This window comes from Sebastes umbrosus, chromosome 22 (genome assembly GCF_015220745.1).
Source record: "Sebastes umbrosus isolate fSebUmb1 chromosome 22, fSebUmb1.pri, whole genome shotgun sequence".
Lineage (NCBI taxonomy): Eukaryota > Metazoa > Chordata > Actinopteri > Perciformes > Sebastidae > Sebastes > Sebastes umbrosus.
Genome location: NC_051290.1, coordinates 12,197,754 through 12,225,208, shown reverse-complemented (window position 1 = coordinate 12,225,208; position 27,455 = coordinate 12,197,754). Strand labels below are relative to the sequence as shown.

Here is a 27,455-nt window from a genome sequence, read left to right as displayed (position 1 = left end):
ACCTTGAGTCCAAAGGTGAATATGGTCATGATGATTTTAAAGATGAGCGCCAGGCAGAGCTGCCATATGGCGGCGTAGACGCCCGGCCCCGCAGGCCGATTGGGGTTGTCGGTGAAGGCCTTGCTGCCGTTCATCTGTGCGCGGTACTGGCAGAGCTGCGAGGACTCCAGCGGGCCGCAGTCGGTGAACAGCTCCTTGATCAGCTCGCTGGTGTTCTGACGTGTGTACGGGTTGGGGAAAGCAACCACGGCGGTGATGGCCGCCACCAAGATCACCTCCAACACCGGGTACTTGCCTGAAGAGAGGGACAACGCTGCATGTCAGAATTTGGAAGGGTGGGAAAACTACCACTATCAGACTTGTGTCTGCTAAAAAAGGAGCTCCTGAAAACCTCTCCATATGCTCTTCTCTTGCCACCTTAAGCGTTTCGTAACGGCTACTACTGCGAGAGAATTTTAACGTCATTCATCTCTACTCCATAATGCTCACAACATTAAAAATGACAGAAACTATAAAACTATCATCCTGAAGCTTCTAAATCACGCTGCTATTTGACTTCTGCTGGTGCAAACAGCTGACAGCCATCTTCCAGACAGCTCCATCAATTCCAACAACTACCTCCGCCTCCGCACCTGGGCTGGCTGACATACTGCATGAATCAAGACGAGAGCACTTGCCGAAGCGTGTCGACTTGCGCCGCCGGCACCAAGCGATGTTGGCTCGGATGAAGAAGGCGCCCCAGAGGCCTCCGAAGACTCCCAGAAGGATGAAAGGGATGAGCTCGAACAGGTACCACGGCGTGTGGTACTCCACGTAGAACAACACCAGACGGCTGTTGCCGAACGGGTTGATGGAGCGCAGGACGAAGGCCGCCACCAGGGCGGCGAAGAAGGAGCGCCACAGCGTCTTGAGGGGGAAGTAGTAGCTCACCTGGAGGAGAAAGAGAGGAGACGTGCACATCAATGAGCATTATGTTGAGATTTTGAGCATGAAAACAAACCTTCAGAGTCATTACTGGGTCAGTTCACGAGTCTACAACGACATATGCTGCTGTACCTCCTCCAAGCTGAAGAGGACTCCTCCAATCGGGGCTCCAAAAGCAACAGACACCCCAGCCGCCGACGCAGCAGAGAGAACCTGAGAGAACAAAACAAACGCACCTCAGCTGATGTGATGGGGTTTAAAACAACATAACAACTGAAAACAATGACTTCAATTTCTCATCCCCCACCTCTCGTTTCTTGGCCTCGTTCTTGCTGTACTTGGGGAAGAGGTAAGAGAAGATGTTCCCACAGCAGCAGGCCACATGGACCAGGGGGCCCTCCTTACCCAGGCTGAGGCCAGACGCCACAGCCAGCACCAGAGTGACGGTCTTGATCAGAAGGGTCCACTTGCCCAGGTAGCCCCGGATGATGAACCCACTCAGGATGGTCTTGATCTGAAGAGGAGAGAGGAAGAGGAAGGTAGAGATTGAAGTTAAAGGTCCCATATTATAAAAAAGTGAGATTTTCATGTTTTTTTTTATTATAAAGCAGGCTTAAGGCTCCTATATAAATACTGTGAAAGTATGGAAATACTCAATCCACAGGGAGATACACACAGCCCGTATTCAGAAACTCTTCATTTGAAACAAGCTGTCAGGATTTCTGCCCTTTGTGATGTCACGAATATACAATATTTAGACCATTACGCAGTTTTAAATGTAAACATTCTAAATGTGTCCCAGTTTATTTCCTGGTTGCAGTGTATGTGAATGTCATCAGCTGACAGGAAGTACACATGGACCCAAGCTGTTGCCTAGCAACGCAATTCTGTTGCAATTCTGTCAAAATGCGCTAAAACGGAGCGTTTCAGATAGAGGGGTAAATACAGGTATATTCTGGCTGACCGTATGCGGAAACTAAAGTTTTTTTTTTACATTACAGCATGTAAACATGTTCTAGTAGAAACACAAAATACAAGTATGAACCTGAAAACGAGCATAATATGGGACCTTTAAGTCGAGCTACAAGGGTCGGTTTGATTTTGGTTGAGGAGTTGAAGATACAGTGTGGTCGAGTTGGCAGACTGCGCAAACCCCACCCGTTGAGAAGTGTAAAAATATTTCCGGTTCATTATGAAACTGTGGCGGGCTGGATGTCAGATCACTTTGATTTGAATTAGGCCACACAATGGTTGATTATGATTGGATAAAGATCCAACATGTTAGACGCCACATAGACATAATCGCCAACGGTCTATGACCTTAATCGCTGGCTTAGACGTTAACACTTTATTACCGTAACATCTGAAAGTAATACTTAATCCATTTAAGATATTATCCTGACCCTTTGTTTCAGTATTTTTGGGTTATTTTCTATGCCTTTATTAGACAGTGAATAATAGAGAGCTGACAGGAAATAACCAATTCAAATCAGGGGACAGATGATGTCATATATTCGGCTCAACCCTCGCCTTTTTTCGATCTCTTTAAGCAGATTCACTCACGTTTTGCTCCTGATCTTATCCTCTATTCTGTTATTGTCAACACGCTCAAAGTCACCGTCTACCACACACGTTATGTGGTAATGCAGTTCTTGTTCCCATGGCAACAAAAAGGACATCTTTTTGAAAGCTCAGAGCGCTCACCTTAAAATGGCTTTTTTTCTTCATAGCATGGTCAAACCTGTCACATCTCCCTGCTGCCCACTGAATTAACAATTTAAAGCCACTTTAAAAAGGGAAACCCCCGTAAGCACGAAAACACGCTGCGAGGATCCCACAAAGTGCTCATAACTAATTAGACCTCGTTCACGGAGAGTTAAGAGGCAGCTGCGGAGATTTATAGGCATTCTATTTCATGCGCTGCTTTGAGTTTTCTGACACCCAGAGCAAATTGATCGGACGTGAGAAAAATTAGAGAATGAGAGATAAAACAGAATATCAATAATCTGCCCTTCACTCACTCTGAAACAGAGAGACAAGAAAAGACACTCAGGCACAAAACGATTTAGCCTGCCGACCTCATTAGTTTGATAAAACTGAGATGAATATTTGTCAAAAAAAACTCTTAAAAGAAATGTTTGAAATGTTGCACGAAAGCTCTTGGATGTTGGAGTATCCCGCACCAGGGAGAGGTTTCAACACGGTCTCTGCATGCAGCTGTGAGAACGTTTCAAGTGTAGCTGAGAAGGTTTTGTAAAAGCGAGGTTTTCCTCACCTCAGGGATCCCCGAGCCGCAGGCGTAGGGAGCGAACACCTTGACCAGACAGACGGCCAGGAAGGCGAAGGACAGAGCCCAGTAGATGTACATGAAGTAGTTCATGATGTACGAGCCGGGCCCCTGCAGAGAGGAAGTAAAAGAGTCAACACCTCGTAACTCACTGGTACCGAGAATCATTCATGTAATGTGTGGATGTGAGCACGTCTGAAAGAAGCTATGCGTGTGTGTTGTGCGCGGTATGGATGTAAATTATCTCACGTTTTAACAGAAATACATTTTTTGTTCACTAAATATCATTCCTTCTTTCCTTTTGTTATCGCTGGTCAGCTATTGCAATCAAATCTGAATACTTCCTGCATATATTTCAAATTAAAAGCCTACCATGAAAGAGAGGGGGGCTGTGCTGCGGTTTGGCTTTTAAACGGCTATCACGAGAACCGATACTTCGGTACCGAGTTGATGCCAAAATTCATAAAACGTGACGGTACTCGTCTTTCTACAGTACAGTTTATTGAAAAAAGAGATGTGATCATTTCCCAAACTCACAATATGTTTTTATCTAACGAAATATTCTGCTTCAATCCATATTTTGTTGGCGTACAGAAGACACAGTGAGTTACATTATGATGCGTTCAAGCTCTATTCAGTAAAATTGACTATTGGGTGAAGGTTCATTAAAACGTTATCATGATGTGTTCTTGTAAAATATAGTTTTTGTGGCAAGAAACTTGAGGCGGATCATCAGGTATCAATAATACATTCATAAAAAACAGTATGGAAACAGTAATAAAGGAGTGTATGTTGAAGTACATGGGATTTATTGTTTCGCTTTTTACCGTGGTATCAAATTGGGTATCCAGAATCGTGGAATTTCACTGGTATTAGTTTCGAATACTAAATTTCTGGTATCCCTACGTTAAACAGCACTGCAAGAAGTGTTGAATTTCACTGTTGATAGCGATAATAGAAAAGTGACAGTGGAAATAATTAATGAATGCAAAAACATGGAGGACGTTTTGAGGTTGCGTCAGCAGCAGTGACGTCCCTAGCATGTGCCTGCGGTGTTAGTCTACCTCGGCCTGCCCCAGTATTAGCTCAGCCCAGGTCTTCCACTGAGGACACTTGTCCCGCTCAGCGAAGGTGGTCTCATTGGACGTCCAGCAGCACTGCTCGTGGTTGAACCACATGGCGCTCAGACACACGCCCTCCTTCAGGTCGTTCATCCAATCAGCAGCAATGTCAATCAGGCCAGCCAAAGCACCTGGCGGGAGGAGGAGGAGGAGGAGGAGGAGGGAACCAGGAAGGAAGAGAGGGGCGAAGAGGTGAAGGCAGGGAGGAGAGAAGAAGTGGAAATAAGAGAAAAAAAGAGGCAGTTTTTATACGAGCCTGTTATCTTATCAATTTAGAATAGCAAAGTATATTGTGTAAAAGTCACTATATCGAAAGAAAATATAAAAATACTGAATGAAACCTGACAAAGCGCCGTTCAGGCTGCAACATGGAGGCTTTTTGACCTAACAAGTGTCTCTTTCTTCTGCATCCTTCTGCTAAAAGTTAGCGCTAATCCTGAGGGGCAAAGAGTAGAGACACCTCCAGTTACGCTCCTTAAATATTTACCGACATAAATACAAAACGGAAGGTTTTGTAATCAAATCACTACAGGAACATTACTCTATACTAGAAATATGCACATCAGAAGGCACTCCTCTGAGTTAATATTTTATAATTAAGGCTGTCAATCAATTAAAGTAGTTAATCGCGATTAATCGCAAATTAATCGCACATTGTTTTATCTGTTCAAAATGTACCTTAAAAGGGAGATTTGTCAAGTATTTAATACTCTTATTAACACGGGATTGGGCAAATATGCTTGCTTTATGAAAATGTATGTATTTATGTATTATTGGAAATCAATTAACAACACAAAGCAACCCTCACAGGTACTGCATTTAGCATAAAAACATATGCTCAAATCATAACATGGCAAACTGCAGCCCATCAGGCAACAACAGCTGTCAGTGTGTCAGCTGACAGCTGACTTGACTATGACTTGCCCCCAAACTGCATGTGATTATCATAAAGTGGGCTGGTCTGTAAAGGGGAGACTCGTGGGTATTTAGCCTCCTTCACGACAAGCTAGAATGACATGGATTCTTTAGGTTTTCTAGTTTCATATGATACCGGTATCTTCACTCCAGCTTTAAAACTGAGCCCTCTACAACCTAAAAACCACAAGTTGTGTTAATGCGTTAAAGAAATAAGTAACGTTATAACGAATTTGCGTTATTATCTTGTTAACTTTGACAGCCCTAATTCTATTATAAGGTATTAAAAACAATTGAAATCCTTAATTTCACATGTTTCCAGTCAGATGAGCCTTTACCAGCAGTGTCATGGGCTCATTTATGCAGAAAAATGTGAATCTGTACCCCAGACCTTTTATACTTTTTACATAAAATCCATGATTTAGATAAGAGCAGGGAAACACTATGAACCCTGGCGTATTTTGCTCATTTCCCTCCCTTTGTAACATGAAACTTAAAGAAGCTTTCCTACAAAAAAACTTCACTTTTGACTAGCTGGTCCTCACAGGGACATAATATAAATCACTTGTGTAGATTATCACTGTTTTGAGGACTGGAAGGTCAGGCTCTTGCAGGAGGAAGAAAAATACTTTCGTTTGCCGGTTAAATGAGAGTAAAAGACGGAAGGAGACCAAGAGAAAGATTGAGCGTGAGGCAAAGCATGTGAGAGTCACCAGCAGAGAAGAATAACGGCCAAGTGCGTGTGTTTGTATTGTATGTGTGCATGTGTGTTACCTGAGGCCAAGCCGGTGAGCGTCACCACCAGCCACCCAGACCAGGCGTCGTACAGGCTCTTTGTGAACTCCCATGCTGACTCCTTTTTCTTACTGTTGATCTAAAAGCACACACATAAAACAAGCTGATACCAAAAGCCTGAAAATGTGACGTTAGCAGTTAATGTTACAAGAAGTAAGAATAAATAACACAGAAAACACAATTAATAAGCTTCAGAAAAATGACATTAGATGAACTGGCAGTAATGCAAGTAGGTCAAAGGTTTATAACTACTCAGCGATGATAAGTAATCTACTCTAGTTGCAACATTTCCACTGTTGTTGCAATAAAGCAATACAATTCCAGGTAAGGCAGGTGAGACAAGGTTATAAAAACAATGTTTGACAAAGTATTCAAATAACATTCAAATTCTCAGAGTTATAGTTTCCTGGACTGCTGCAATAAATCACTTCTGGAAAGCGGGCTGCAATGGTGTGTCAATATTTGAATAAAAATGTTGACAGAGAGAGAGGTTGTATCGGTGACGTGGAGGTGTAGGGCAGGAAGCCGGAAGTCTGTTGTGTGTCCATTCACTCTGGTTCATTCATGAGTTCATGCTAATGAAGACTGAGAATGTATTTCTTGTCAAACTAGATTTCTGCAATTCAATACTATCTTAAAATCAGGATTTTGAAGCAGAAAAAATCCATTTAAAAAAAATTTGCCGATATTATTTTTCCTTGGATTTTTTGTTTATGAAGTTTTAGTTTCTGTAGATTGATTGCGATATTTTCCCTCTCTCTAAAACTGCTGATCCTAACGACCCAGTTCTTCTTTTGTGTGACCAAAACAAACTGTTTCTCCACAGGATGTGTGTTACACATCGCTTCCTGTGCAGCAGAGGATTTTATTTCGCTGACACCAGCTAATGTGGCTTTATGAACTGGAAACAGGCTGAGCTACGAGGACTCTTGTGAGAGCTGAGTATCATTTTTCTGACAGGTAAAAACGCCTTTGACCTTCTGTCAATGTTTTAAGGCTAAAGGCCTCAGTATGCTTCAAACAAAGTGGATCGTCTAAAGGTCGGGTTATACTACAAAAGGAGTAGTTTGTTCGACGTGTTGTCCGACAGCAGTGGAAATCAAAAGTGTGTGTATAGTTGTTATGAAAAGCCAACTGTAACAGAGAGGGGGGAAACATGATATTGTTGAAATATGAGGATAATGGTGCACATTTTCAGAAGACAAGTTGCACTCAGTTGGTCACGAGTTGGGGGGCATTTGACCGTCTAATAAACAGTTCTTATGAAGCAAATTGGCAGTTTAAAGGGATAGTTTGGATGTTTTGAAGTGGGGTTGTATGAGGTACTAATCCATCAGTGTATTACCTACAGTAGATGACGGTCAGCACGCAGCCAGTTTGGAGAAACAGACAGGAGTTACCACACGGGACCAAAGCTATATACTGCTGTGGACGGGGCCCGCAGCAAAACGTATTTTAGACACCTAAAAGAAAGGCTCACCTAAAAATATTCAGTTTACGTGTATTTTATATTTAGAATATTTTCGTTGTTTTACCTTGCCGTCAGACAGCCCTTTCTGACGGTGAACTGAAGCCACTGTATCCATCTATGCTCTCTTCAAAACCAAAAGACTCCATTGAAAAAAAGTAATTTTACCTCACAGAACAAGGGGGTTTCTGGTCTACCGCTGCCTCGATCGGTTAGTTAGTTTGTGTTATTGCGGGACTTTGGTGAATCTGAACTAACCAAAGTCACACAATAACACAAACAAACTAACAGGTCGAGGCAGAATTACTGTTTTTTTTTTTTAAATGGAGTCTGGTGGCTTTGGCAAGAGCATAGATTAACGGCTTCAGTTCCCCGTCAGGAACATAGACTGTATAGCTGTCTCATGGCAAGGTAAACCAGCAAAACAAAATTCTAAATATAGCGTACACTTTAACGGTCTGCTTCTCCATCTACTGCTTCTCCATCTACTGCAGGTAATACACTGACTATAGATAATTACTTAATACAACCCCACGTCAAAACACCCGGTCTATCCCTTTAAAACATTTGCCTTTAGACATGGTCAGAGGACATGTTGTGCAAACTAGCTCGTTTGAAGCATACGGAGACCTTTAAGGTCTAAGGTTGCATTTCTAACCAGCTTCAGTCTCCTCACCTTCCGGTGCCTCTCGCGGTCCTTGCATTTCTCGCGGACCCAGTCGATGGTGTGGAAGTCGTCGTAGGTCCCCACACCAGGGATGGGCTCCTCTAGGAAGTCCAACAGGTGGGTGGTGCTGCTGGGTGCCCCGCCCCCGTTAGACATGACGTAGTTAGACCCTGAAGAAGAGAGAAACAGAAAGATGTTGGTGAACTGTTTGATTCAAAAGGATCATCACTGCCTGCTGCAGCTCCTGGATTATCCGGCCCATCATAGACACTGTAGAGCTAAACACACAGTCACCACTGAGAGATAATGACACAGCTACTCTGAGAAAAACAGCCTGCAGTCCATCACCTCATCTGGAACAAAAACAATAGAGGGAGTGGAGGTTTATCTGCACCGCTGCCACATTTGGATGAGTAAACGCCACTGAAATACCTGGAGGTAATATTTAAACCACATTTATACACAGTCACACCCTACACTGGAGCTCATGGGCACCTTAACAGCAGCTCTTGTTAATTTTTCCTGCTCTGGTGGTGTTTTATATTTTACAATTAGAACACCAAAGCTTTAAATGGCATTTTAACTAAATTTAAAACCATCAACAGATGCCTTGTTGGCTTTTTCTTGAAAATCCAACGTCATTATAAGCGTAACATCTTGAATGTCTGTCAGTCTCATTAGCGCTGCTCTGAATGTATCAGCCTCCGGGCTGCCAGACAATGTGACTGCCTAAAGGCCAAATAAGCATGTAGAGTCAGTTCAGTAATGACCTCAACATGAGTATGATTAGTCACAGCATATGATTTAACAAAGTAAAAGTTGTCCACTGCTCTATAGAAGATAGTGCTGATAACATAAATAGATTATTATAGTGACTTTGCTCATGACAGCGACATGAGACACTGAATGTCTCTGGTTAGGACTGATATGATCTGGCTGGATGCACAGATTCAATATAAGACGGGACGTAAATCATATTGACACACACACACACACGATAAAACAGAGCGAGGCGAAGCAGCCGAAGGGTTAATTCTCTCTGCTTGTTATCTGGAAAACATCCCCGGATTAGCACGGCTCCCATTAGGCTGCATGATGAGAAATTTCTTCCATAAAAGAAAGTCATATTTTATAATATAGTCAACAAGGGGATGATCACAAATCTCCTTATTTTCATCCTCATAATCCAGGAAGTTTAATATAATATCTCATTAACTTCAAAGTGCACTGCCACATGTTTAATCTGTGTTTGATAAATTAGGGAGGACCCGTCGTCTGACATTTTTGAAATAGTGAGAAGAGCCGAAGAGCCCCATCCTCCCACTTGTGACGACGCAAATATGCAAGACTTCTTCATCGGCGACACAAAGGCAGCACAGTGTGCGACGAGGACAAAAGGGAGACGCAGTGCAACAGTTGGGGAAAAATAATTATGTGACACATCACAACTTGTTTCTCCGGTCTGTGTACATCCAGAAAGGGTGTAATAAGGTGTAATTACTATGTGTTTTAATAAATCTGACTCCGCCAAATGAAACAAAACAGAAGCTCAATAGTGACAAATGCTGCTGGGACTCTGCTCTGTGAAAGCACTGAACAAAGTATCCAGTCTTACAAATATGGTTGAAAGCACTCATTAAGCATCATTTAAAGCTTCTGTAATGTAACACATTTTCTACCTTCTTATGCCAGGTACACACTACACGAGAATCAAGCCCATTTTGGGTTATCATTTTAAGAGATCAGAAAGCGGAGAATGAGGTCACATTTTGTCGTTTACCAAGAGTAGCACAACATTTACCACAGGGACAGCTAGAAAAATGTATTTTGCATTTCACTATGTATGAGTAACTTAACAAGTCAAAAAGCACTGTTTCACTGACAATGTCTGGTTGAAAGACTCAAAGCACGCTGCTGAGAACTTCAACCTCCAGAGTTCAGAGAAAATATTTTCAGATGATGTTGACTGACTCCTAAAACAACCGCAATTTCAATTCTTAAAAGACAAACTCATTTTGTTTTTACTAAATAAGTATTTTAAATGTTTTGCCTTCCACTGCAGGAACTTTCCCCTGGAACTAGGAACCTTTTTGAGGAACTCATTGTGTTTCGAACCGCAGGGAAAAGGGTCTAAATTGAGTTGCAGGGACTTTTTGGGGGGTAAAAAGGAACTTTCTTTGTTAGTATTTTCTGAAAGTACAGGAACTTTGGAGGTGGAGTTTGCAGGGAAGACCGTCTCTGATTGGTCAAACACACACACACACACACACACAGCGCCGCTGCTTCAACTGTACCGTTTAATTTATAAAACAAAGAAGTACTCGATTTAGGACCATTTTAGGACGAGAGGAGAGCATTTCTCTTTGTCTGATAACATTAAAAGTGAAGTTGAGCTTTGCTGTCGGCTTCCTGACTCATTTAAAAAAAAAAAAAAAAACAAAGACAAGAAAAGAGAGAGGGAGACGAAGCGCGGCGGTGCTGTGAATGAGAGAAAAAAAATATATATTTTCTGATTGTTTCATGGCTGTTATGTTCTAGAGCACAAATAAATAACCATCAACAGATACTGTGGAGACAGACGCTCTTAGTTTCATTTTCCTCCTCTGCATTTCATTAATTACATCAAACGTGCATCGGTAAATATACGCAGCAGTAAATGTCGCAGTGAGACAAAACCTAACATTTCTATTTTTTTTATGTCATGTAGTCGAAACGGGCGGACACACTGAACTGCAGGATGGAAACACAGACAAGAGTGGGCTGAAGTAACCTTTTAGTTTCTTGAAAAGTAGTCCCGAGACTAAAATTACCAGGAACTTCTTGGTGGAAACCCGGCTCATGTGGCATCAAGCTGAAATGAATGCTGTCACACGGTTAGTTTGTAACAGTCCATCTCCACTTCATTCATTAATTAATTCATTCATTCATTCAGGGCCACGCGGTCAGTCACACATCAATCAGGTATGTTGCTGCTGAATTTTACAGCATCCTGTTATCAGCTACTGAGGGTAGAAATTCAGCTATTTTAGCAGATAAATTTGACTTTAGAATAAAAAGGAATCACCGAATGACTGCTGGTTTCCTGCCAAAGTGGCACTTAAGAGTAGACAAACAAAAAGAAAGCACATTTTGCACCCTGCATGCCACTTTGTGACTAATGTGATCTGTAACAATATGAAACAAAAGTACCTCAACACTGCTGAAGATAAAATGCCAATCGAATGCCATGCCACGGTCAATAATAAATCTTGTGGCCATTTGAACAGCAAACACACACACATTCCAGTCAGTCCACAATACAGGTTTAATCTCCTGAGCATAACTACGCCTGGGACGGGGTCATGACTTTCAAACAAGGCCTCATTCATAGCTTCATAACCCTCTATGATCTGCCTTAAACATCCCTGAGATGTCTCTAACAAGGGCCGTAAAAACAGATCATAAAACGGCATCAAAGCATCTGTATCCTTTCTAAGCATTACTATACTGCAGCTGCTATAACAATACAAAGGTATTGCCATATAAAATAAATGAAGAATATAAGCAGCGAGAATCAGATGATGCTTTGTATCAAATTACATAACATCTCAGTTTGGAATAAAGTGATATTTTTCCCTCAATAACTGCAACATAAGCAGAAGATAAAGCCTGTTTACAACATTACAGATGTGGGCCAGGACACAGCCTTTAAAAGGAAGTGTAGCTTATATATCACTGCTTGATGGGGGTCAACTCTTTTGGTGAGAATTTCTTTAAGAAAGCAGAGACAAAATGAAAGTGCAGCTTTCATCTGACCGGCCGTGTAAACTGTTGTAGAGTCAGCAGCAGTAAGAGTGTCAGGCTTGGCAGGGAGATGCTATCACTCTCCATTTCGATAGCAGAGTGACGGTTACAGTTTGGATCATCCAGCCATAGTGTGTGTGTGTGTGTGTGTGTGTGTGTGTGTGTAACTGAAGGGAAGGTGGAGCAGTCTGATATGGACGTCTGCATTTTTCCGTACAGGACTGACCTTGCTGAACATATCAACAGACAGACTGGACTCCTCTGAGGGCAAACATAAAAACAGTAGAGCTGTGAGCGACTTTCTTGTTAACTGTTTTACAGGAAATGTTTGCGTTGTTGCCTGGTCAACTTTCCTCTGAGTCATCAGTTCGTATAACTGCACAGTAAGCACAAAAGAGTGAGCTCTTTCAGTCAAAACAGAGACTACAACCCTTAAGAAATGTGCTACATATCTTGTGGCTGCTTTGATCTCAGATTCCATTGAGGAGAAATTGGTATCTCTTTATATTTTTTGTGGTATTTTGCCACCAGCAGTTGAGCATTAGTACTTCTACTACAAGTAGTACTTCTGGCCCAGTTCCATAGCAGTAGCAGTTTAACTGACATATCAGACATTTTCTATATATACTGTATATATATATATCTTGTGGTATTCACGACCTCGTAAGAGGAGAGTTTCTGAAAGCTCTGAGTTCACGTGTTGTGACGTGTTTGTTGACGTCAGAAATGGCGGAGGCCTTGGAAGGTCATTTTTTCGGTGCATAATAAGTTAATATATTGTCATTTTAGTCGTATGTTGTTTTTTGCACGGTGCTGCATCACTTGAGGCCAGTTGGGAAACGGTGTCATGGACAAAACATGCAAAAAATAGATATTCGAATAGTTCAAACCTGTGTGTTTTTTTAGAACGAATATTCAAACGTAATTTTTGCCCAATTTTGACAGCCGTAGTACTGTACTTAAGTACATATTTGAGGTACTTGTACTTCACTTGAGTCTTTTCTTTTCATGCCTGTTTCTACTTATTCAGCACAACATTTCAGAGGGGAAATATTGCACTTTTTACTCCGCTACAATTCCCAAATAACTAGCTTTTCAGAGATTTCAACCGCATTCATTATGAGATACGATCAACAGATACACCTGTTATCCTCACTGTAATGTATATGTACACATGCGCATTCAATTTACCATCAGCCAACCAAATTTTGCAGCAAAACAAATAGTGAATAGAATTTCTTATTGCTTGAAACACAACAGAGATAACAGTTCCACTGTTAAATTACCAGCTGGCTTTCTGAGATAGGATGAGGAGGATGACCATCAGGTCAGCTAGCCGGTCCTCACATCTTCATAAATCAACCATACATTCAAAATCTAAATATTGCGTGAAAAACTTACACCAGTTTCGATGATTTTGATTCAAAATGCAGGCTAGGATTAACTTTATTTATCTCAGTTTTCACAGTTTCACAATTACTTCTGGTGAAAGGCCAACTTCCGTCTTCAACTTTTATGGGAAGTGTGTTTAACTGGAATAGTAGCTGTGCATCAACACACATAGCGAGGGCAGAAGAGATGGACTTAACTTAATGAGCGTGATGACCTTGTGCATCCAGCTGATGGGAGGGTCTCATTCCAAAAAAATCTGGGCAGAGATACCAGAACTGGGTATAAAACTATGCTGGACGCAATCACTTTTTGCTGGCAGAAAAGAAGGAGTCTACCGTAATAAATCCTGCTCTGACAGGACTGGACAACCTGTTCCAGTCTGAGTCAAGACAAAGAGAGGCCAAATGTTTCCTGACTAATCACGGGGATTGATACGGACTGAAGAGACTGCAGTTTTATATTGATTTCTTAAAAGGCCTTTCAAAGCAACCGTTTAATGAGACGGTGACGGTAATGACTTTGCGGTCTTCTCGGTGCACCTTCAGGTGTCTTGGTGTACGCTCATGTAACAAATTCCCTAATGGACATTACAGATTTCATTCATTCATTCATTAATTCTAAAAACCCACCTTATACTGAGCATCTTGATGTTGATTTCTGATAATAAACGAATTGAGAATGTTTTATAATGTCAAATTACCTTGTAGTTAACATGAACAAATCTTAATCTGACATTAAAAAGGTGCAACGTGTAAAATATGGCCCGAGTTTTGGTTTAAAACATTTAAAACAGAATCATTATCAACATGTGAAGAGGTTACACCAGCTAGCCCCAGACCATACTGTCTTGTAGTACCATTTGAACCTTGAGAGACGATAGTGAGTGACTGTAGCGTCTAGTCTGCCTTCTGTCCAACATGAGAGGATGAAGAAGTAGAGCTGCTCCGAGGGCTTGTCAATCATGTGAAGGTACAGGGTCCGAGTACGTTTTGATAGTTCGTTTATTGGATTAATTCCAAAGTGGCAGAAATGAGATTGGACCCAGTAGTAGAGCTGAAATCATAGAAATAGAATATAGGAGTAGAACGGACGTTCCCATTCAAATCAACGTAGGTCAGAACGTTTTTATGTGTACCGTCATAACAACCGTTGTAGCAGGCTGACTTCCGCATAAACTAAACCGACCTAAAAGAATAAAATGCAGATAAAATGGGGCAAAAAAAAGTTCGATGGGAGAAAAAATATTCACTGACAACAACCCAGCAGTGTCAGACAACAGAGCACAAAAGGTAAGACTGCGGCTCCACACTGCAGCAACTACTGCAACATTTCCAGCTCGCACAAAGTAGGAACAGAATGAGACGTGGCTCATTTAGAAGGTGAGCATTTTCAACTTCCAGTACAGGATAAATCAGACGTCCTGATGATGCTGCACTACTGTCACCCCATCAGTCGAATCAGGAGCGTGGAGCCAAGTGAGGGCGATGCCACGGAAACCAGAAACCAGAAAGGGACTGCGTACGAGCACGTCGCCAGCATCATGCTCCAACGGTTCAGCGGGGCACGTAGACAAAAGACACACACACATGAAAATAAGGCTTCGGTTTCTTTCCCTCGTGCATTAAGGACAGTGACGCAGCGATTCTGTTCGGCCTGCATCAGGGATAAAAAGCTGTGTCGGCGCACACGCAGGCCAATAATACCACTTCCTGTGTTACTATGATCAATGTGGTGGGGAATGACGATCAGACGACTGCTTGTTCAGGAGGTTTCTGTGTCAAACGGGGTGACAAATTCCAGGTTCAGTCTAACAATCGCCTCTGCATTCCCCTGTATCATTAGGCTACTACTGCGGAGTAAATCAGATCAGAGAGGTTTAGAGGCGGCTGGTTCTGGACACCCTGGATCAGCCCGGTTGGCGTAGGGTTAGTCTGCTCAGCCATCATGTGATCAGCATCATACACTGAACCCGACAACCTCCGTATAGGCTAAGAAACACCCTGGTTTACCGACAAGAGGTGGAATCCCTGCAGTTGCACAAAAAGGCTGATAAATAAATGGATCAAAGTCCGAAAAGCTTCTTTTTTTTGGTGTGTGTTTACACAGATAGTTGAGACAAGGACACAGTGTTTAAGGTGAATGACCTTTAAGGGATAGTTCAGAGGGTTTGAAGTAAGGTTGTATGAGGTACTTATCCATAGTCAGTGTATTACCTACAGTAGACGACGGTCGGCACGAACCCAGTTTGGAGAAACAGACAGGAGTTACCGCACGGAACCAAAGCTATAAAGAAAGGCTCACCTAAAAAAATCTATATCAGTTAAAGTGTACGCTATATTTTGAATATTTTTGTTGGTTTACCTTGCTGTGAGTCAGCTATAGAGTCTATGTTTCCGACAGGGGAACTGAAACCACTATCTAAACTCTCGCCAAAGCCACCAGACTCCATTGAAAAAAACAGTAATTCTGCCTCGACCTGTTTGTTTGTTTGTGTTATTCTGTGACTTTGGTTAGTTCGGATTCACCAAAGTCCCGCAATAACACAAACAAACTAACTGATCAAGGCAGCGGTAGACCAGCAACCCCCAATGTTCTGCAACGTAAAATGACTGTTTTTATCAATGGAGTCTGGTGGCTTTGGCGAGAGCGTAGATGGATACAACGTCTTAAATTCCCCGTCGTACAAGGGCTGTCTGACGGCAAGATAAAGCGCTGAAAATATTCTAAATATAGCGTACACTTAAATTGATATTAATTTTTGTAGGTGAGCCTTTCTTTTAGGTGGCTAAAATACATTTTGTTGCCGGCCCCGTCCACAGCAGTACATCACTTTGCTTCCGTGTGGTAACTCCTGAGTCGTCCGACCGTCATCTACTGTAGGTAATACACTGACTATGGATAAGTACCTCATACAAGCCCACTTCAAAACACCTGAACTATCCCTTTAAAGCAACCAAACTGCTATATTTATGTCCAGTTTCACAGGAAATTGACATGAAAAACTGCCAGAAGATGCTTCTACGTGAAGGTGCTGACAAAATGGAAAGAAAGGGGTGGATGTGCGGTTAGATCATCTAGAGACTGAAGAGGTAAAGAAAGGAGAGGATCGCAAGTTGAACTGTAAAACTACGACACTGTGCATCTGCAAGGAGAGAGGGGGAATAAAAGCTTGGATGTAGGGACGTCCCTTTTGCACAATGTAGACTCACTGGGGGCCTTTTGTCTCTGCTCGCTCACCGTAAAGAAATCTAACAAGGCCTGGAGGAACCGACGAGCACACATGCAACTAAAAGGAAAAACTCCCTAAAGGCGACATAGGAAAAGACAGACAAGTACGAACACAGTAAAGAACTCAAAATGTGTCGTAGAAACAATTGGCACAATTCAAACTGCATGCCTTCACCGTTATGTGTGATGTGATGTAAGGTGGCGTCCTGAATCTGGCCAACAGGTGTCCTCACACTGCAGGAGCAATGTGGAACGCTTCAACAACAACACAGCCTACAATCTACTGAGCATCCAGTTCACATTATGTAGTAGCCAAAGCCTGAGTGTGTGTGTGTGTGTGTGTGTGTGTGGAGAAATTAAAATGGATGCCCATGATGTTGCCTTTCGCTGCTGCTGCTGCTTACAGGCCTCGAGCACAAGCCTTCACACTCCCATCTTTATCTCATTATCTCAGTCTGACGCGCACACACACACACACTGCTGGTTGATCATCAACAGAGAGGTGAATGGTGAAGTGAGCTGCGCAGGTTATTTCCTCCACACACGTACAACAGCTTTCAAATCCATACTGATTTCCCAATGCTTTAACCTGCCATATGGCTTACATGCACTCACTGTACAAGGAGAAGGAGGGTGGCCTCTGTCATCACAGCGGCGTGAGAGAAAAGGAGGGAATCGGAGTGGGGAAGAGGGGGTGAAAATAAGAAAGAGGAGGACGTGGCGTACCTCTTTTAGGGATCTCCTGCAGGGGGATGGTGTCACCACCCCCGTCGTAGGGCAAGTAGGGGTCGGCCGCCGCGTCCTCCTCCTCCATGTTGACAGCTGAGACGAGGCTAGGCTGAGCTGAGCTTCACTACGCACTGCTTGCTGCGTTTGCTGCTGCCATGTTTACCAGAGGAAGACAAGCAGGGCTGTGTGTGTGTTTGAGAGGAAGAGTGTGTGTGTGTGTGTGTGTCCTCTCTCCCTCCCCCCTCCGTCTCCCTTTTCTCTCTCTCTCTCTCTCTCTCCACTGCAGCAGCTGACTGTTAGAGCTGATGATGTCACCACACACACACACACACACACATTCAAAAGGGAAAGACAGAGCACACCAGGCCGGTCAGCCTTGCCTGCTTGGTTGCTAGGGGAGATCAGTGAGCCCTGCCTGTATGGGAGAGACCATGGTGCCGGGTCACAGGGGTGTGTGTGTGTGTGTGTGTGTGTTTGAGAGAATGAGCTCTATAAAATGGGATATTCCATTCTGAGCAAGTGCAGGGGGCGTTAAAGTAAGAAGGAAAGGAAGTTCTAATAAGGATAATGATAATAGAAATGAAAATATTAGTCAATTAATTGATCATTTTGATTATCACTTCCTTGTTTTGTCATTTTTCCAAGCAAAAATGTCACTGGCTCCAGCACTCCAAAAATGGGTCCTGCTTTCTTTGCCTCATATGATGGTAAACTAAATATGTTTGAGTTTTGGACTGACAGTTAGAGAACACAACAAGACTTTGAAGATGTAATTTTCCCACAATAAGTCTGACATCTTGTAGAGTTAAGCTGGGCACACAATGTACGATTTAAAAAAAATGTTGTTGTGTAATTCCTACTCCTACTCTACGAGTGGATCGTTTGCCATGTAAAGCAACAGCTCACGATTTATGTGAACACACTGTACGGTCCGATCGTCAGCCACAACCTGAGTGCTCACACTGTACGTGTAAAATCGAAAGAAAAAAAACAGGTCGGCTCCTGCGGGCCGTTCTGGCTGTTGACAGGTGTCAATAAAGACTTGTTTGAAAGCTCGGAGGCAGGTAAAGGTAATTTGCTAGCAGCTGTCTACTGAAACGTCCAAAAGAAGTTGTGCGGCTCAAAATTCGGGCCAGAAACGGGCTTAAAATTGCACAGTGTATGCTCAGCTTTACTGATTGATTGATAACGTATTCTGCAGATTAATCAACATGGAAAATATTTTTAAGTGCCTACGAATGTCCAGCAACACGTGACAATTTCCGCTCGTAACATGCATACAGTCTTTTCAAAATAATCTTCCGTCTTCACAGGAAACAACTTGGTTAGGTCTAGGCAACAAAACTATTTCAGGAAAAGATCGTGTGCTTTTGGGTTAAAATAACGGCAGTGGCGCAACATGAGTACGGAAGTTACGTGACAAATAAATCAACATTGACTTCTGGTTTTATATGTGATACAAACGCCGGTCTCCTGGGAGAAAGCTTGGTGTTTTTTGACCCACCCCGACCTCCTCCTTACGCAGCGTTTGTTGCTCTTTAAACTTCCTGGTTCACGATTATGTGGATTACATCCAAATTGACATAAATATGAATTACAGTGGAATACTTTTCGTAGGTATATCTACAAACGGTGTATGAGACCAGCTTGACTTGTAAAGTGCATCGGGTATGGCCAGATATGACCAATCCACATAAAATAGGCTCTGACACACCGAGCTGACGGTCAGCCGTCGGACAGTTTACGTCCGCCGGTGAGCGTCCGTCGCACCGTCAGCTCTAGTCCGCCCGTGTTGGTGTGTTTTTTCGGCCGATTCAGGATCTTGAATCGCCGGCGGTGCCCGTCAGTGAGAGAAATCACTCTGATTGGCTGCTCAGCTTAAACGAATCAGTGCACAAGGAGTGAAACGGAAGCGAGGAAAGCAAAACAGCGAGTAAAGTCAAGAGGAAAAACACAGAAGTTTCTGATCTGGAATGCAGCTAAGTGGTGAGCGAGAGTGGTGTGAAAATGGTCGGCAAACGCTGCTTTGTTTCATGTACGTATCATAACAACGGCTTGTATATCCGCCGTCCTCGGTCTTCCGGTTTCCCTTTTTGATTGCTGAATACAGACGCCTGCTGGTGTGAAGTGATTTCCTCTCACGCAGGGGCAAGACAAAGGCGGCGTGAGGCGGCACAGCTGGTGGCCTTATGTCGCCGCTAGTTCTTTGATGTCGGCTTGGTGCGTCCCCAGCTTTATATTCAAAAAGTCACGGCGGATCTCAGTTTTCAATGCCACTGAAATCCCTGGCCTCATGTTACCTTGCATAAAAAATAATCCCAGTGAGCTCCAGCCAGTGAGGCAAACAGATTCTTTAAACATTTGGGGAAAAAGGAGCATTAGTGGTATCAGACTGATCTGCAGAAAACCCTAAGATGAGGTGTTGGGAGAGAAAAAGTCAGATCGGTCGATCTCTGGTGGTTGCAGCCCTCGCTTTCCACTGCAGTATTTAGCCAATTCAACACAAAATCATTTAGCTTATTGATAGATGAAATGAAAAAGAGCCATGTGATTGCAGAAACAAAACAGAACTATATGCCCATGGGAGTTATTTGCCGATCTGCTTTGTTATTTTTGCATAAATTCCACTGCAACATCTGCCTCTCCTGCAGCATGCTATCAGAAAGTGAAATGAGGAATTTTTAAAGATAAACTGCAGCAAGAGAGAACAAGCGAAAAATCTCAGCCTCCCTCTCTCTTGTTCACTCTACAGGGAGGACAAGAAACATGTGAGATCAATCAAGACGTCTCATAGCATCTGTGCCACAATGCAAGACAGACTTTACGGACTCTAATGCAGAGAGCCCCTCTCTACTTTTCCAACCAATCCAACAGGGATCACGTAATCACTGCTTCAAGACAGAAGTTGTTTTGTAAACTTGGTGCGATCATGTGTTATTATATGAAACAATGCAGCTTAAGTCCTGTCTTGTAGTTTCCCAGGCCTAAACAATGGTGCCCTGACATTTCACACGCTTTGTTTTCACTGTAATATTAAAAAACAGCCCGTCATAGGTTAGACCTCCATGTTCCCTTACCTTTCAGCAGGGCTCCTGTTGCTAGGCAATGACACAGGTGATGTCAGCCATAGTTTGTTACCTCTCTGCTCAACAAGTCCCAGACAGGACGGCAAACCGGCGAAACAACATGAAGTTTGAAACAGAAAAATCTCCGTAATCCAGTGAGTTTAAAAGGAAACAGAATAAATCCTTTTCGGTTCAGATTCCCCAAAGCATTGCTCCGTTTACTCCTTCCAAGCAAACAAAAAGTTTCTGCAAAAATATCACCACGGGACCTCAGAGTGAGCCAGCCCCCCTTTTGCTCACACTGCAGTCGTAGCCCAAAGGAGGGCTTTACGAGCTCTCCAGTGAACCCACCCCTCACTACGACGTAAAAATAGCACAGCGAAAGGCAGAGACGGGCAGCACACACCAGCTTCAAGGAAGAACAGATTTCCTGAAACGCTAGCTCACACTGGCTGGCTGCCAAACTGGTTCATGGGAATGTCGGTGCACGTCACACACAAATCAAGACTGAGGAGAGTGGGAGGTGGAGCTCAAGCAAATACAGTAGTGCATTACAATATGGTCCAAAATATATATTAAAAAAAAAGGAATACTGGCAGGCCAAAATAGTAGTTCTTCACTGAAGCTCACTCTGTATTTGTAGCAGCAGTGACAGTGTAAGTGGCGTCAGGTTAGGGTTACCCCACGCTTTCACCTTTAACTGCCCAGAGGTCCAGTTTCAGAGTAAAAGAATGATCACCAGGTGAAGGCTGGAGACACGGAAATGTAAGACAATACTTGTTATATAACTACACATACCGTATATAAACACAACCTCTACTACCTCTGTAAGTCAACTGATGTCGCAAAAGACAAATCACAAAACTCGTAAATATGGATAAGTAAAAAAGAAGTGTCACTACAGAACTGCTAGACTATAGGTTTCAGATCATTTAGAAACAGTGTCTCCGTTACATGCAGTAGTTTGTCCACCAGAGAACACAGACAAGTTTATTTCTACGGTGTAAAATGTCAATATGTATCTTGTCACAATTGTTTGTTTATGTTATGAGTTTATGTTAAAAAAAACAAAAAAACTATTACCTGATATGTCTACATCAAAATATCAATATTGACCTAAAAAATGCATGGCCTATAGTACGTAAGCTGGTTTAATATGACATTATGTACTAAACAACATGACTGCGTCCGAAATCGCATTCTATGCACTACATACTCAATATGTGTAATATCGTTCAACATGCTTCTGTGTGAATAATAAACAGTAGTATGTACCTTTTCGGACGCACTGAGCGGTAATTTACGACGTCACTTCCTGAGAGCCTCCTTGAGCATTGGAGACTCGTAACCATGGTAACCTGTGCCAACCTCACCAAAACGAGGGATTTTGTGAGAATCAAAGTCTGAACTAATTTAGGGAAGGGAAATCTTATACTTACAGTTACATTGAAGCGTTATTGATGTTACAGAGCTGTCAGTAAATTTCTGTCATGAACATTTTCGTCACTACCGCATTGCATTGTGAGATATTTATGCCGCTTTAGTGTCCAGCGTTTGCATACTGCAATATTTCAACAGAAATAGTGTGCAATTTGCGTACTGTTGGTTTCATACTAAGGTTTTGGACGTACTAAAAGATCTCACATACTGTTTTTAGTGTACTAAATAGCATGTTAGTATGGAATTTCAGACGCAAACTGTGTCTCAACTGCAACGGATCTGAGGATAAAGAGGCGTTATTCCATTTTTCACCCATCATAATGAGTTTTATTGGTGAGTAATGAGCACTACAGCCCCGCTAGCTGGACTTTGATCTTGTTCTATACAATCCCGGTTCTGCACTGTTCATGTTCGCCCATACAGTTAAGTCATCTATGCGTGTCCTACTGAACAGCCTGGGTCGCAGCCACACTCTGCTTTTCAATAATGAATAGGCTGAGTCTAGACTCGGGAGTCGTAATATCACTGCTACTACAGTTAGACATCATACAGTACATTCCTACAGAAAAGACAAGCTTATGGTGGTCAAAAAGAAATGTCTACATGTTCAGACGACTGTGTGGAAACAGAAGTACTAGACGGAAAAATACTACAAATACCTGCACTGCCATTCAATATGTTATAACAACGTTCTCTATTTTTTTTATGCTAAATGCAGTACCTGTGAGGGTTTCTGGATAATATTTGTCATTGTTTTGTGTTGTTAATTGATTTCCAATAATAGATATATACATACATTTGCATAAAGCAGCCATATTTGCCCACTCCCATATTGATAAGAGTATTAAATACTTGACAAATCTCCCTTTAAGGTACATTTTGAACAGATAAATATAAAATAATTTGCGATTAATCGAGATTAACTATGGACAATCATGCGATTAATTGCGATTAAATGTTTTAATCGATTGACAGCCCTACTTATAATGCTTGATACAGCTAGCTGCAATAGAGCGAGTCTTACTACAGCCTCGTCAGTACAAAACAGGAAAAGCTGATACTGTTATCAGTCTGAAACTGAAAAACGTTGCACCACAGAAAAGGGAGATGGCAGATAATAGTAGAATACATAGCAGCGAAAATGTCTGTTCTCTGAAAGCAACTAGTCTAGTTTACTTTCACCACAACCTTCTGTTGCGTCTTTAAACTAACTCAAATAAAGGCAGTTAATCCTAAATATCCAAATCCAAAGTATAGAAACTACCCTCTCTGCAAAGCAAACACTTAAAACAGAGTTTAAACAGAACATAGCGTCTTTATCCGATGCATCAACACACTAGTTTGCCAACTTCGGTGCTCGTTTTGCATTCAAAAAGAACATCACATAAAATCAAACCAGCAAATTTCCAATTCGTTCACATTTTTGAGAGCCAAGCTCAGCCGACACCTCTGATACAGAACGCCCCTCAGCATGTGTGCTTTCTGTTTACTCAGCTGCAAGTCAAAACTGAAGAGAGGAATCAGCATATTTACTCAGACAAGGAAGAAACAAACAGGATGCAGCAGATCGGATGTAGATGCGACATCGGATATACCAGCCAGAGCGCCACTGAGCTTCTGAATGAATGAGAAACAGGTGACTGCACTGGAATGACAGGTATGACTGTAATTCTGTCACATGGTTGGCAGAAGCATGGCAGAGATCTCTTATAGCAGTCCAACTATGAATGAAGCAATGATCTGAACGTATCATCTAAAATAACTCTGCAGCCTCCACCCACGCTCTTCTATATTTAGCCAGCCGATGACGTATTTATGAATACAGAAAAACACACAGAGGCTCTGCCACGTGTCTGTTTTTATTACCAACACCCACGTGTCTTTTATTGCTACCTGACAGGAGACATCAATCCACGTAAGCCAGGGGGACGAGGCGGAAGAGGAACAACGATCAAAGCCAAAGCACACATAAAAAGGTGGTGGTGAGACCACGAAACAAACCGCAGGAAACGGGAAGTAAGAATGTTAAAAAGGTGACCGGGTCAAGGTGGTGGATGTAAACAAAAGAACACAATAAACAGGAGAATCATGCAAAGTAAAGTTAGGTACAAGAACAGTCACAGAGCGACAAGTAAGATGTACAAGACAAACAAACAAATGATTGTAGGTGAAAAAAAAATACTTAAAATAATAAAAAAGAAACAGAAGTCCTTAAAAATGGTTATAAAGCAATTCATTAATTGATTAATTGAAAGAGGGATTAGAAGGACTTTTTTCAATTTAATTTAATTAATCAATTAATTAGTAAATAGTTCAAATTGCAAATTGATTTGTAAATAACAACAAATAACATTAATGACCACCAAGAGAAATTTAGATTTTTTAAAATCAATCTAATAACAAGATGACGTCCTCTATTGTCTCGTTTTGTCCACAACTCAAAGATATTCAGTTTACTGTCATAGAGGAGGAAAGAAACTAGAAAATATTCACATTTAAGAAGCTGCAATCAGAGAATATTTGCTTTTTTTTTTTTTTTAAATTACTCCAACCAACTAATCGATTTTCAAAATAATTGGTGATTAATTTAATAGTTGACAACTAATCGATTTATTGTTGCAACTCCATAATTCCCGAATAATTTAAAAAATGAGCTTTTAAATGGGAAAACAAATGTTTTCAGTTTGCATTAATTAGCTGCTTCTCAATTTATTTTTCCATTTATTTTGGTATTAACAATAAATATTATTAGATAGGGGTGTAAATCACAAGTTTCATCACGATACGATATTATATTGATTATTTCAACAACGATACATTATTTGCAATGAAATTTTGATTTGATTCAATTCAGCAGCCTGCGATCGATGCTGGACAATATATGTCCATTTAACACAATCGGTTATATATATATATATATATATATATATATATATATATATATATATATATATATATATATAAACTCAGAAAATGCAACTAAAATATGATTTGCCAATTTTATCACTGGGCTCTGTAGGAAGGAGCTGAGCTTGAACGGAAATAGTGACACAGACGTGCCATGGGAATTTCAAAATAAAGGTGTATCTTTAAAGATATGTATTGATGTTTTCACTTTGCATCGATGATATTTGATTGTTGATCATTGAATCGATATATGGATTCAGAACGATGTATCATTACACCCCTATTATTAGTTATTGAGTCCCTGAACCAGTTCAATTTGGTGATGAAGACTGTGAGATTTGGCTGAAAGGTCTGGAAAAAGGCTGGTATGTTACCTTGAGATTACTTCGTCACAGATATTTCCATGCTCAAAAACTCTTACTGGTTATCGCCTCAACTTATTACCACGTGACTTAAAGGTCCAGTGTGTAAGATCTAGCGGTGAGGTGACGAGATTGCAACCAACTGAATTTTCTCCCGTGTGCCAAGCGTGTTGGAGAACTACGGTGGCCGACGCGGAAATTTCAAGAGCCATTTGGAGCAGAGCCAGTGCGTAGAGTGTGTGTACGTGGGAAGTGAGTGGTGAAGCAAGAGAGAGTGAGCGACGGCGACGGGAGCTTTATTGGACCAGCTGAGCCAGCTCCATTTGCTGAATGAAGACCATGAGATACGATAAGTTGACTTCTGAACTGAGATCATTTTGTTGTCAGCAGGATACAAAGAAGTATATTTCTCTTTATTTTCCATTTGAATATCAATTAATAGTTTTATAACCATTTCATGAGGCTGTTTCAGTCAAAACGGGAGCAGGATTGTGACGGCGGCAGGTGTCTGTGGGGCGTGAAAAGACGGCAAGTGGAGCAGCTGATGGGTGTGGATGGAGATGAAGACGAGGAGGGTGGGCAGATGGCGGAGCGACTGCGCCACAGGACGGCAACACACACGAGCGAACATACACTTGATGCGTCCTGACATCAGCAGTGGGGGTGACTCACAACCAGAGCAGCAACGTGTCTGCTTAGTTAACTCTGGTTTTTTGGACTTGAAGTTGCAGCAACAGAAAGAATGATGGGAAGCTCAGTGAGAATTCAAGGAAAGGTCCTATCTGATTGGAGGGTGAGGGTTCGTCGGGGGCTCAAAACGTCCAATCAAACAGCTCGGGGGGAGGCATCCCGTTCTCCCTACCTGGGGAGGCAGCGTCCCCATCCAGCAGGTTGTCGTCCTCGGTGGTGTGGAAGTCCATGATGACGCCGGCCCCATCCAGCAGCTCCTCGTCGCTGCTGGCGCTGGCGATGCTGTTGTAGCTGTTCCTGCAGTAGCCTCTGTGGTACAGCTGCTCCGACTCCATTTAGCAACGCGCCGGTGCCCTGGATGATAAGGAGGAGGGGGAGGGAAGCAGGGGAGTGGTGGAGATATACACACCGTGTTGTGAGGATGCTAGATTAGAGAGTCTACAGGGTGAGGTGGGTCTGAGTAGGGTGGGGTTAACATGCTCACTGACTGAAAAACAGCAAAGACAGACGGGCAGAGGCTGTGATGGAGAGGTTATAGTCACACACACATTTATAGTCCAGCAAAAAACTTCATTTGAACGGCACACAACCAACACAACACAACCAGCTTCCTTCAGGTGCCTTCACTGGGTAACCGAAAGAACAAAAGCGAGTGAGAGGTGCTCACATCCTTTAATTATCTTAAGAAATACAGAGTACTCCCCTATATATATGACATCAAATTGAACCCTTCTTCCATCTTTCTCATGTGTGTAGGTTTTTCTTTTTTGCTTGCCACCGAGGAAAAAAATAAAATAAAAAAACTAACTAACTACATGAATAAATAAATAAATAAAATAAATAAATAAATAAATACATAAATAAATAAAATAAATAAAATAAATAAAATAAATAAAATAATATAGTCATATTGTTTTTAATCACCGACTTAAATTTCTGCAAGCCTCTCACAGAACCTGCTCTTATTAGTGTTGTCAAAAATATCAAAGTATTGATACATATTGATACTAAATATTTGAAACGATTTCAATACTCATTTTCCACAGTATCGATACTCGGGTACCAGCTGCGCTTTCTCCTCTCTCTTCTCTCTGACAGCGAGTTGACACACACACAAACACACACACACTATTTATCTTTTAATAAGAATTTAAAAATGTTACGCCCTCGATGTTGTGTCAATCTTTCCCCGTGGTATTGAAAATCTATATTTTTCAAGTTAAAAATTCTAGTATCGCAACAACACTAGCACTTATTATATATCTTTAAAAGTCCCTCATTTTGAACACACTTTCTGTGTTGTGTCTCAATTAACATCTCCAGTGTTAGCAATCCAGGTAAACTTCTCGGCAAAAAAACCCCAAAACAAACTAGGTGATTACTGGTAAGAAAAACTGGTAGAAACGGCGCCACAGACACATCAATACAATATAAATATGTGCAGCTACATTTTCAAGGTGCAGATAACCTTGAGAGATTTGAGAGACAGAAATATTGTAACCGCTGGAGCGCACGCTGATGGAAGATTAAGTAAATCAAAAAGGAAATGGAGGTGTGGAAGGAATGAGAGGGAACGGACACACAGGGCATCCGTCAGAGTTTAAGATGAATGTGGACTGTCAGAGACGGCCGGCCATGCCAGAGATGAGGTGGAATGATTGCGGACAAATATTTGGACCGTT

At 42.0% G+C, this 27,455-nt stretch overlaps 1 protein-coding gene and 1 long non-coding RNA gene across 2 annotated transcripts in view; both read right to left on the bottom strand.

Moving 5' to 3' along the window:
* clcn3 (chloride channel 3) overlaps positions 1-27,455 on the bottom strand; it is a 49,188-nt gene that overhangs the window by 11,445 nt on the left and 10,288 nt on the right. Inside the window, 9 exon segments of the mRNA XM_037759618.1 lie at positions 3-295; positions 678-930; positions 1,057-1,137; positions 1,232-1,438; positions 3,200-3,322; positions 4,276-4,463; positions 6,022-6,121; positions 8,187-8,347; positions 25,946-26,127. Coding sequence (XP_037615546.1) covers positions 3-295; positions 678-930; positions 1,057-1,137; positions 1,232-1,438; positions 3,200-3,322; positions 4,276-4,463; positions 6,022-6,121; positions 8,187-8,347; positions 25,946-26,108 — 1,569 coding nt within the window. The 5' untranslated portion in view covers positions 26,109-26,127.
* On the bottom strand, positions 11,029-15,615 carry LOC119482194. Its single transcript, XR_005205365.1, has 3 exons — positions 14,174-15,615; positions 12,509-12,513; positions 11,029-11,040 (listed from the first exon to the last, which is right to left on the bottom strand). It is a non-coding gene; the product is annotated as an uncharacterized LOC119482194 (long non-coding RNA).